A 12,287-nucleotide genomic window follows, 5' to 3' on the forward strand; every position below is an offset into this window, starting at 1 on the left:
CCTCAGCCTACTTTGGAGGTCTCAGTTTCCCAGCCATCAGCTAATTAGTGTTGGAAAGCTGTCTATCTGGCAGCTAGGGTCAGCATGCCTGAAAGCTCAGGAGGTCCTTTGCCAGCATGATCACGTGATCACTGGAGTGCTGCGCTGTGTACTTGGAGACTGGTCCTATCCAGGAACCCTCCGAGTAGAGGCAAAAATCAAACAGTGTCTTTGAAAGTGTCTGTTATCATTCTTGCATGTCAGCAGCTAACTAGAAGCCTCAGCCCTTGGGGAGAAAATATTCTGTTGCATGTTCTTCTCTTATTGGTTGGTGTCTGTTGCTGTGGTTAAACTCTGACCAAACCACCTTGGTAAAAGAAAGTGTTTATTTGGTGTAGTTTACAGTCTATATTATTGAGGGAAGTCAAGGCAGGAACCTGGAGGCTGTAACTAAGCAGAGACCATGGAGGAGTGCGGCTTACTGGCCTACCTCCTTCCTGCTGTCTTACTCAGTTACCTGTCTTATAAGGCCCAGGCCCACCTGCTCAGGGATGGCACTGCTCACAATGGACTGGGCCCTCCTGTATCAACCAGTTACTAGTTAAAAAACAAAACAAAACACCAGTGGCCTCAGAGACATGCCACAGTCCAATTTGATCGAGATAGTCAACCAGTTCCCTCTTCTTCCCAGATATGTGAAGTTGGCAATAATTTATCCATCATGCTTCTCTAAACACACAGACCATTTTTCTTGGAGAAAAAAGTAATTCTAGAGGTCCAGTGACCTTCTAGTGTCTAGACGACTCTTTTGTGTTGAGGTGTTTGGTGTTGGACCGAAGGAGCCTCACATGATAAAGCACGTACTTTCTCACTGAGTTACACTGTCCACCTAAAACCTTTAGTAAGGATCCTTTCTCCTTGGGAGTGCCCTTGAGTCCCTGCTCTCTGCCAGTAGCAGGGTCCAACCTCTGTGCCCGCTCCCTGCTGCAGGTAGCAGTACCCGAGAATTATTCCTCTGTTGCAGAGATGGCTGTACAATTCCACCGTGTCACTGTGCTCCAGATACGTTTCTGTGACTGGCAATGGGCCTGGGAGTGGAGGCAGAGCTTGTCTGCCCACCAGGCCTTGGTGGAGAAGCTGGCCAAGAAGATGGCCCTCCGGAGGGTCTTTGCACACTGGAAGCACTGTATCCTTTGTACTATCCTGTTCATCACCCCGCCCTCCCAGCCAACCCCCACCAGGATGTCCACAGTGTGAGGATCTGGATACCTCAGATACCCATCCTTACATTTGTCCACGCAAGTCTTGATTCACGATGAATCCAGCTTAAGTTCTTGTATTTGGTGTTTTGGGTAGGTTTCTGATAAATATTATGACCAAGAGCAACTTGGAAAGGAAAGGCTTTGTTTCACCTGACAGCTTACACTCCATCAGGAAGAGAATTTGGGCTGGGAACTCAAGGCAGGAACTGAAGCAGAGGATCACTGCTCACTGGTTTGCTCTCCAAGGCTTGCTCAGCTGCCTGCTGCTGCTGCTGCTGCTGCTGCTGCTTTTTCTTCTTCTTCTTCTCCTTCTCCTTCTCCTTCTCCTTCTCCTTCTTCTTCTTCTTCTTCTTCTTCTGCTTCTGCTTCTTCTGCTTCTTTTTCTTTTTCTCTCTTTCTTTCTCTCTCTCTCTCTCTCTTTCTTTCTCTCTTTCTTTCTTTCTTTCTTTCTTTCTTTCTTTCTTTCTCTCTTTCCCTTCCTTCCTTCCTTCCTTCCTTCCTTCCTTTCTTTTTTTCTTTCGACAGGGTTTCTCTGTGTAGTTTTGGAACCTGTCCTGAATCTCACTCTGTAGACCAGGCTGGCCTCGAACTCACAGAGATCCACCTGGCTCTGCCTCCCGAGTGCTGGGATTAAAGGCCTGTGCCACCACTGCCTGGCCTCAGCCTGCTTCTTAAACAACCTTGGACCATCTACCTAGTATTGGCACTACTCACAGTAGACTGGGCCCTACCACATCAGTCATTAGTCAAGAATGCGCCCCATGGACTTGATACAGGCCAATCTGATAGGGGCACTTTCTCAGTTGAGTTCCTTTTCCCAAATGATTCTGGCTCGGTCAGACTTACAGAAAAACTAACCAGCACCTGAGTGAAACCAAAGACTCACAAGGCTCCTTGTCCAGTGGGAAAACAGATAAGAAAACTGGTCTTGACAGTGTGGTGTGATAGAGCTCCTAAAGGCTTATACCTAAGCCATGCCTATGTGCCCAGCACTCAAAAACAGTGAGGCAGAAGGGCCTTAAATATAAGACCAGCCTGACTGCCAATCCAGACCCTATCTCAGACTTATTTGTTTTTGTTTTTTAAAGTAAAAGGTGCCCAGCGGTAGTGTCTTAGGCCTTCAATCCCAGCACTGGGGAGGCAGAGGCAGGTGGATCTCTGAGTTGGAGGCCAACATGGTCTACAGAATGAGTTCTAAGACAGCCAGGGTTACACAGAAAAACCCTGTCTCATGGTGAATATGGCTCATGGGAGGGTCAGCATGGTCTGGAGACCTCCCATAGAGCCCTGTGTGCCACACTCAGGGATTTGCTCCTTATCTTGATGGCAGGAGGGCTTCAGGAGTTTACATAAGAATCAGTGCACTTGAATTTGTGCTTTAGAAAAGACGTTTTAGGGCCAGTGAGCTAGCCTGCTGCCAAACCTCATGACCTGAGTTTGCGCCTTGGAACCCACTTGGTAGAAGGAAGGACCAGAGTCCTGCAAGTTGTCCTCTGACCTTCACCATGGCACATGCATGTATACAGACACAGATGTATGTAATGTGAAATTTTTAAAACGGAAGATGGTCCTAGATTAGAGGAGAGACCTGCCTTGTGAGGGGTCATGTGAGGGACAATCAGATGATTGGACAGAAGAGAAGCAGGCCGTGAGAGAAGGTTCGAGAGCAGAGCTCATGGGTTGTTAGCTGAGCACATGAGGATTGTGAGGTGAGAGAAGATCTGAGGAGAACTGAGCCTCCCAGCTCAATCATCTGACTGGACCGCGAGGCTGTCAAGTTCCTCTTGTCAGTGATGGTTCCAAATGCTTCTTGAACTCGGGGGCAGGTTAGCTCAGACTCTGCCTTTCATCAGGTGGCCATCCAGAGGACAGAGGCACGGCACGGCTCTTTGATAGAACTCCCCTGTACTTCCCTGGATCACCAGGAGACAGAGGTGCTCATCAGCCTGCCCAGCAGGCCTGTTATGCTGAGAGCATGCCCTTGAGGTGGCTCACAGGAAGTATACATATTGTGGTGGGCCAGAAGCCTTGTTAGACCGGAGGCCTTAACGGACTTTTGGCAGACATGCTTCTACAGGCAGAAGAGGCTGCCCAGCATGCAGCAGCGGAACACCACCACCAGCACTACCTCCTGGTAAGGACCAGGGTCCAGGGCAGCCGTGGAGGCATTCGCTCAGGACTCCTGCCCCATACTAGCCCTGAGTGCAGCCAGCTCTGAGTTAGCTATAGTTTGTGTTCGAATCTTGAAACTGAGAGAGAAATGGGTGGTGTCAGGGATGTGGAGTTGTAAAGGCTCCTCAGAGGGGCCCCGATCCTGGGGCTTTTACGACTGGCCTCTTGAGAGGCAGAGATCTAATGTGTAACACCGACAGAAGTCTTGATCCTAAGCCTGAATCAAGGTCTGCAGAGTTGGTTCCCGTTCTGTGGGCTGGCCCCACCTCAGGAGCTGACCTTCAGAGACTTTAGGAGCCTCTGGTGTTCCACAGAACACAGTATGGAAATCCCTAACCCAGTTCAACCTCTTGACTCTGGTGCTTTGCTTCAGTAAGATGTATGAGAGAATTGGGGATGTAGTCCCAAGGATTCTGTCATGGTGTCTTTGTGTTACTGTGATAAAATAGCAGTAAAAGCAACCCAGAGGTGAACAGAATTCACTTAAACACACCGTTGAAGGTGCAGTCTGTCGATCAAGGCAGCAAGAGCTTGAAACAACTGGTTATATTACTCAGCTTCCCTGGGTCCCAGCCAGGAGTGATGTGGGTCTTCACACTCAAGTTAATTCAGTGAAACAGTCCCCAACAGGCAGGACCAGAGGCCTGATCCCAAAGAGTCCAGATTCTGTCAAGGTGATAATAAGTACCAACCATCACAGATTCATCCTAGTTTATTCTGGCAAGCCACATTTATAATTATGCAAATAAATATACACATTAACTCTTAGGTGGCTCTCAAGTCTGGGACTAAAGGCATGGGTCACGGGGAATCAGTCTCCTGTTCAGAGTCGAGGCGTGTCGCTGAGAGCTCGGTAGGTTTGGTTCGGTTCTTTTAGGTGCAAGGTAGAGAAGCTCCAGGGAGATGGAGCGGCTCTGAACAACCTGGCCTCCGATGCTGCTTTCTTCATTCACACCAGACGCCGCCGATGCTTCTAATAACCCTGTGTTGTTTCTGTGGGCAGCGTTCTTGCTTTCGAGCCTTCAAAGACAATGTGACCCAGGCCCGTCTCTGGCGAATAAGAAGGAACCTTGCTCACCAGCTTCGTGACACCATGGTGAGAGCACCCCCACCCCTTCTTGCTGTGTGGTTAGCTCAGATGGAGTTCGAACTCACTGAGTCCTAGAGTTACACGTGTGTACTACTGTGCATGGCACTTCATTAGATTTTAGACTCCAAAATAATAATGCCAATTTCCTTTGTTAATCTCCACCTGATTATAGAAAAACTTGTTTTACCCTTTCTTAGGGCTCCCCACTCATCTACCCCACTTCAGTCTGCTAAGAAAATTAGTACTTGGTTCAGATGATAATGTGCTTTTCGCCCTGACTAGGGTACCCTGGGTAGTAGAAACCCTGCTGAGTCCTGTGTTTATTTACCAAGGGCAATGGCTTTCTTCATGGTTTGTTTTTGAGTGTAGGTTTCTTTTCTTCTTCTTTTAATGATTAAGCACACAGTAAAATAGAAAGAATTAGTGTAATGATCTATATACTGCCGAGACTCAACATTCATTAATATTTGCTTCAGATTTTCTCCCCAAAAATTTCAAAGTAAGTTATAAACATTTAAATACTTCAGTATGCATCAACCCCAAACAAGCAGTTTTCTATATACCACAGATCTTTATAATCCCTAACAAAATTAACAGCAGTATTCTACCGCCATCTAGGTCATTTTCAGATTTTCACAATTGCCCCTCAAAATGTCTTTTCGAATTAGGATTCGATTGGGGCTCGTGTGGCACATTTGTTGTTACTCCTTTGTGTGTCTGAGGCCAGTCTTTCTGTGTAACTCACAACTGTCTCCGTCCCCCCCACTCCTTACCCCCCCATCACAGAACCTGCTGCTGTGCTCCCGTGGTGGTGTCTCCTCAGCACCTAATCTAGAGCAACATCCTCCCGAGCCATACTCTGGGCTTTCTGATTTAAATCTCGGATTCTCTGGAGCTAGAGTTTCAGGCTGTTGTGAGCCACCTGATGTCAGTGCTGGGAACCAAACTCTGGTCTTCTAAAAAAATCAGCAAGTGCACTTAACTGCTGAGTCATCTCTAGTCCCCAGTTTTTTAATTTTTAATTTTTTTTATTTTTTGGGTTTTTTTTTTTTTCGAGACAAGGTTTCTCTGTGTAGTTTTGATGCCTGTCCTGGATCTTGCTTTTTAGACCAGGCTGGCCTCGAACTCACAGAGATCCTCCTGGCTCTGCCTTCCAAGTACTGGGATTAAAGGCGTACGCCACCACCACCCGGCATGACAAGTGTCTTCACCCACTTCAGCATCTTGCTGTAACAAAATTTTGTTATCTTGATAGCAAGTTCTAGGCCAGCCAGAACTTCACTGACTCTTCCCAAAACACTGCCAGATTTGCACTGTAGCCATGAAACAGCAGGTCCACTGTTCTTCCCTCCAGCTGTTGGCAGCTGCTTCTTGGCTCTATCAATTTGATGTTTTGGAGACTTCATAAGAGAATCGCAACTATTTGTTCTTTTGTGTCTGGCTTATTTCACTTAGCATAAGGTATCCCTTTTTCTTGACAATGACATTAGCTCTTTGAAGAAAGAGGTCAGGCCAGCTGTTTTTATTATAATCCTCATTCTCAATACGTCTGTTGTTTGTTTGAGACAGGGTTTCTTTATGTAGCCCTGGCTGTCCTGGAACTCACTCTGTAGACCAGGCTGGCCTTGAACTCAGAGAGATCCACCTGCCTGTCTCCTGAGGGCTGGAATTGAAAGTGTGTGCCACCATGCCTGGCTCATTGTTATTTTCTATATCATTTAATTTTCCTTTATTCTGTGTAGTTCTTATAAACTAGACAGTAGACCTAGAGGCTTAGACATGGAAATTAAACACTTTGACAGCAACTTCCTAGGTGCCAGTATATAAAGAGTTTTAATTTCTAAAATGACTTTGAAAAATGCTATTGTCTGCTGAGTGGGACAGTAGAATGCCTGTAGTCGTAGCACTTAGGAGCTGGTGCCAAGGGGACCGTGAGTTTAAGCCTGGGCTGCATAGTGAGACCATCTCACAAAAAAAAGTCTTCTGTGGTACCCAGACCTTCTGTTTTCATGTGGCTGTCTGTCTACCAGAAGCACCTTTTCTACTGGCCTGGGGTAGGGCTCCCTAGGCCGGCACTGTGAGTGAGCTGCCCACTTCTCACTCTGGGACTCCTGTTTTCTGCCTGTCGTTCCGCAGCTCCTTCGCAGGTTCTGGAACCTCTGGCAGACTCGAATTGAGCAGAAGGAGGAGAGGGTTCAGCCTCCCTCCCTGCATGCAGCCTGGAGCCACTACAGGTAGGAGCTGATGGACTCAGCCTTGGACTCTCCAGGGACACCCGGAGAGTTTGACGGAGAGTTTTCCAGGAGCAAGTGACAACTCTGGCCTCAGCCAGCTTCTCAGACTCAGAAAGCCTTTCTGCCAGGTGTGGACCATGCCTGAAGCTTAGCACTCGGGAAGCAGAGGCAAGTGGATCTCTGTGAGTTCAAGACCAGCCTGGGCTACAGAGTGAGTTCTAGGACAGCCAGGGCTGCACAGTGAGACCTGTGTATATCTCTGCTTGCATTTTCTCTTGTGCACATATCACAACCATACTTATCTGACACTCGCACAGGACTGTCACCTGGAACACCACACAGAAAATAAACAAGCAAGCAAACAAACCAAACACCAAAGGGCCTTATCCTGGGGAAGGGCCCACTGTAAAGTAATGGCTCGTGAGTGTGGTTTGCTTTGGGCAGGTCGCAGGGAGGTGGGATATGCAGTTCACACTGGATCCTGTCCATTCTTATGTGCCTTTTTGATCACCGCCCCGCCCCCATTCTGCAGGCCTTTTGGTGTTCCTCCTTTGTGGCTGGCGATGTAGCTCTGTGAGAAGTGCTTGCTTAGCATAGACAAGGCAAGTTTCAACCCCTGCACTGCAGCAAAAGATTTTTAAAAAGACCCTGCAAATTTTTACTGTTAAAGGTCAGGCTAGGATGCTGTTTGGGGCTGGGTCTTCCTGGAAATAGGGAAGGTCCTCGATTGTTTAGAGCAAGCCATCCTGTTACAGACATCTCTTTATTTACTTATTTTGGTTTTTCAAGACAGGGTTTCTCTGTGTAGCCCTGGCTGTCCTAGAACTCGCTCTGTAGACCAGCCTGGCCTCAAACTCAGAGATCTGCCAGCCTCTGCCTCCTGAGTGCTGGGATTAAAGGAATATGCCAGCACTGCCCAGAAAATACATTTATTTTTAAGTAAATATCTATGAAGAAAAATTAAAAATATATAGAAAGAAAATGAAAAAAGAAAATAAACGTTGCTAGGCTGTCTTCCAGCTCCTCAGCCCTGGACGTGCCTGCTGCCAGAGACACTCATCGTGTTAAATGCCGTCTTGACTCCTTCTCCTTCCTTGCCTCCCAGTGTCGTCAGGGTAACTCGCAGTTGCTGGTCAAGTTGGGAGCTTTTATTATTTATTTACTTATTGTTCTGGGGATCCAGCCCAGTGCTTTTCCCGTGGTAAGCTGGCATATTACCACAGAACTATATCCCCAGCTCCAGAGTATAGTTTCAATGAGTCACTAAGAATCCTAACTGGGGCTGGAGAGGTGACTCAGTATTGAAGAGCACTGGCTGCTTTTCCAGAGGACCCAGGTTCAGTTCCCAGAATGCACATACATGGTGGCTCACAACCATCTGTAACTCCAGGTCCCGAGGACCCAATGCTTTCTATGGGTGTCAGACACACGTGGTATACATACATACATGCAGGCAAACACTTAAACACACATAAAATTTAAAAAGACCAAAAAAACAAAAACAAAACTCAGAGTTGTCAAGATGTGTCAGTATTCTAAATCCTGCTTTACAAAGTCAAGCATGTTATAATCACACTCAGTGTTACTACATGAGTCCTAGATAAGCCTTAGAGTTTGCTGTGACTCCAGGAAGTTAGGGTTCCCCGGGAGGTTTCCTATCCTAAGTCCTAGACACACTGTGCTTGGTGCTCTAACCAGGTTCCCAGTGAGTTGCCAGGGGCGGAGTGGAGCTCCATAATAGGCACTTGCCTAGTGCAGCTGAAGCCCTGCACAAACTCAGCCTGCACAGACTCCAGGAAAGTGCTGAAGTTTAAGGCCAGCCAGAGCCAGGATCAGGAGACGATAGCTTCATGTTAGCAAGTTCTTCACTCTCCCCTCTCCAGGGATGAAAGCAGTGAGCCCCTGGGGTGCTCTGAACCCTGAGGAAGTGACTGTACCCAGAAGCAGCTGCCTTAAAAACAGTACGGTCTTACAGCCTGACACCCGACAGTGCCAACACACAGTTCTTTGGTTTTTGTGTGTTTTGTTCCAGGATGACAGTTCTCCGCAAGTGTGTCAGGGTGTGGGTACAATATGTGCACAAGAGAAGACGCCAGCAGGTACAGAGCACACTGAAGCGGGCCGCTCAGCTGCTGCTAGTGGGTTCACTGGCTCTGGGAAGATGTTTGGGAAAGGCATATGCCAGGAGACCTGGTTCTGCTTTGGGGGATGCTGTGCTTGGAGGGGACTATACAAACATGGAGGCGTTTCCTCCAGCCCTCACTGGTGGTGGAGTTTGAACAGCTCCCATTCCTTCATTGCTGGAGACACAGGTACTTACTGTTGGGAAGGTTCTTCCCTGCCTTTCAGGTCTCCACTCACTTCCATTTGTTTTCTGAACCCCCCGCTATTCCCCAAAGTGCTGGGATTATCGAGTGTGCTGCCCTGCCTGGCCCCATGAAAGACATGCCTACTGCATACCACCAGCTTTGCCTTAGGCCCTGCTCCCTAAGCCTTCAGCCAGGGTATCTGGGATGCTAAATGGAGACTTGGTATGTGTGTGTGTGTGTGTGTGTGTGTGTGTGTGTGTGTGTGTGTGTGTTGGTGGTGGTGGTGGTGGTGGTGGTGTGTGTGTGTAGCATGTGTGACATTTGCAGGTGACCACAAGGCCAGAAGATTTCTTAGGGCTGGAGTAACAAGCTGGTTTTAAGTTGCTTGATGTGAGTACCAAGAACCAAGCCTCAAAGGGCAGGATTGCTCTTGCCAGCGGTCATCTCGTTAGCCCTAGGTGGAGGATGCTAATAGAGATTGACTCTAATAAGGATGTTGTTCATCAGATGACATTGGCATGCAGAGTGCCCATGCTCAGCCATCCGAGGCAGTGAGGAAGAGGATGACACGGACTAAACTAAACTCCCTCTGTTTTTCCTCAGCCTTCTTCCCCCATCATGGGCTGCCACAGTCCGACTGACACGTTTAGGCCAGTTTCTCAGTTGTGGGGTGAATGGGAATTGGGAACTTGGTGCACAGACGCTTCTTAGCCCATCTCTGCCTCCATAGCTGCCCCCTTGTCATTCCTGAATGTTCTGTGGGCTTCTGCCCTTTGCTGTACCTGTAGTCCTCTGCAGCTCAGGACCCCGTTAGCCTGTAGCTGCTGCTGCTTTTCTTTGTTGTCTTTCTGAGACAGGGTTTCTCTGCGTAGCCCTGGCTGTCCTGGAACTCACTGTGAAGACCAGGCTGGCCTTGGACTCACATAGATCCTCCTGCCTCTGCCTTCTGAGTGTGGGGTTTAAAGGAGTGCACAACCACACTTGGCCTGCCTGTCTTAGCCCAGCACAGTGCTCACCAGTGAGTGCTGATTCCTTTGCATGGATGAGCTGTCTTTGCCATCAGAATGATTCTGGGGGTTATCTGGAAGCTGGGTGTGGTGGCACACAGCTGTAATGCCAGCACCCCAGAGGCAGAGGTACATGACTGCTGCCAAGTTCAAGGCCACTTTGAATAGTGAGGTTCAGACCAACTCAGGCTGCATTGTGAGACAACCTTTAAAAAAGGAGCCTGGTGTGCTGGTTCATACCTGCCATCCTAGCTCTTGGGCAGTAGAGACTGAAGGGTCAGAAGTTCAAGGTCATTCTCAGATGACCAGCCTGGGCTACAAACAACAGCAACAAACAAAGAAAGATGTAATTGAAAAGGAGAGTTTACTTGCCTGTAATTCTAGCACTAGTGAGTTTGAGACCATCCTAGGCTACATCCTGTCTCAAGAAAACAAACCAAAAAGAGAAGAGTCTCCCATGATGGCGAGGATGGTGCAGGGGATGGTGCAGCAAAATGGTGCAGGGGATGGTGCAGCGGGATGAAGGTGCAGGGGGTGAAGGTGCAGGTCAAAGGCAGCAGGAGCACACCCTGGCCCTACTCTGTAAAAGCCTTTTGCTAAAAACACCTGTCATTGTAGCTATAACAGGAGAACAGTTCTTTCTGTTTTAGGGAAACACAAGATTTTTCATTAAGAGTTTCCTTTAAAAAGTAATGTAAGCCAGGTGGTCATAGCACACACATTTAATCCCAGCATTTGGGAGGTAGACGCAGGTGGATCTCAGTGAGTTCGAGGTCATCCTGGTCTACAGAGTGAGTTCTAGGACATCTAGGGCTATTACACAGAGAAACCCTGTCTCAAAAAAACAAAAATCAAAACAAACAAAACATAACAAAAAAGGTAATATGACTGGGCATGGTGGCACATATCTTTAATCCCAGAACCTGGGAGGCAGAGGCAGGCAGATCTCTGAGTTCAAGGCCAGCCTGGTCTAGAGGGAGAGCTCCTGGACAGCCAGAGCTACACACACACACACACACACACACACACACACACACACACACACACACACAAAGCCAGGCAGTGGTGGCACACACCTTTAATCCCAGCACTTGGGAGGCAGAGGCAGGCGGATCTCTGTGAGTTCGAGGCCAGCCTGGGCTATAAAACGAGTTCTAGGAAAGGCGCAAAGCTACACAGAGAAACCCTGAATCGAAAAACAAAACAACAACAAAAAAAGAAGAAGAAAAAAAGAAAGAAGGAAAGAAGGAAAGTACTACAGCTACTTGTGGTGCCTGCTTGTAATCCCAGCACTCCGGAGACTGAGCGGGAGGAGGAAGAGGAGCAGTTTTTGCTGGTCTGAGCTGATAGATAGTGAGTTTTGGGTCAGCCTGGAATACATAGCAAAACCATGTTTAAAAAAAACTAAGCATGAGGGTACATGCCTTTAATCCCAGCCAGGACAGCCAGGACTACATAGGGAGACCCTGTCTCAGAAAACAAACACACTAGCAAGCAAGCAAAAGAAACATACAGATGGGGGCTGGAGAGATGGCTCAGCAGTTAAGAGCACTGGCTGTTCTTCCAGAGGACCAGGGTTCAATTCCCAGCACCCACATGGCAGCTCATAACTGCCTGTAACTCTAGTTCCAGGAAATCTGACACCTTCATGCAGGTGAAACAGGAATGAACATGAAATAAAAATAAATAATATTTTAAAAAAGTAACATACAAAATGATAAAATACTTATTTGTTGCTGAATTGGGAAGATAAGGTTATGAATATTCATTAGACTTCTTTTTTAATAATCTTTTTTAACAATTTATTTTATTTATAAGTATGTGTGTGTGCGTGTATGTGCACATGAGTGCAGTGCCTACAGAGGCCAGAAGAGGGTGTTGGAACCTCTGGAACTGGAGTTATAGACAGTTGTGAGCCACCATAAAGGTCCTGGGAACTGAATCTGGGTCCTCTGTGGGATCAACAAATGCTGTTAACCACTGAACTATCCCTCCAGTCCCTAGACTCATTTTTAAAAAACATTTTAAAGTATGTGTATGTTCATTTCTGCATGTATGTGCACATGAGTGTAGTGTCTGTGTAGGCCAGAAGAAGGTGTCAGATGTCTTGGACCTGGAATTACAGGGATTATGAGCTGCCTGACCAGGAGGCTGGAAACTGAAACTGGGCCTCAGAAGAGCAACATGTGCTCTTCACTGCTGAGCTCTTCTATAGCCTCAAGATTTCTTCTCCT

At 47.6% G+C, this 12,287-nt stretch overlaps 1 protein-coding gene across 6 annotated transcripts in view; it reads left to right on the top strand.

The window, feature by feature from the left end:
• Sfi1 (SFI1 centrin binding protein) overlaps positions 1-12,287 on the top strand; it is a 59,320-nt gene that overhangs the window by 28,228 nt on the left and 18,805 nt on the right. For 4 of the 6 annotated variants that reach the window (XM_036200284.1, XM_036200279.1, XM_036200280.1 and 1 more), the window contains 6 exons: positions 1,004-1,165; positions 3,305-3,375; positions 4,183-4,266; positions 4,417-4,509; positions 6,640-6,737; positions 8,770-8,836. In XM_036200284.1, coding sequence (XP_036056177.1) covers positions 1,004-1,165; positions 3,305-3,375; positions 4,183-4,266; positions 4,417-4,509; positions 6,640-6,737; positions 8,770-8,836 — 575 coding nt within the window. The remainder of the gene's footprint in view (positions 1-1,003; positions 1,166-3,304; positions 3,376-4,182; positions 4,267-4,416; positions 4,510-6,639; positions 6,738-8,769; positions 8,837-12,287) is intronic. The other 2 variants (XM_036200285.1, XM_036200281.1) reach the window with 1 other exon arrangement.

This window comes from Onychomys torridus, chromosome 10 (genome assembly GCF_903995425.1).
Source record: "Onychomys torridus chromosome 10, mOncTor1.1, whole genome shotgun sequence".
In the NCBI taxonomy this organism is placed as follows: Eukaryota; Metazoa; Chordata; class Mammalia; order Rodentia; family Cricetidae; genus Onychomys; species Onychomys torridus.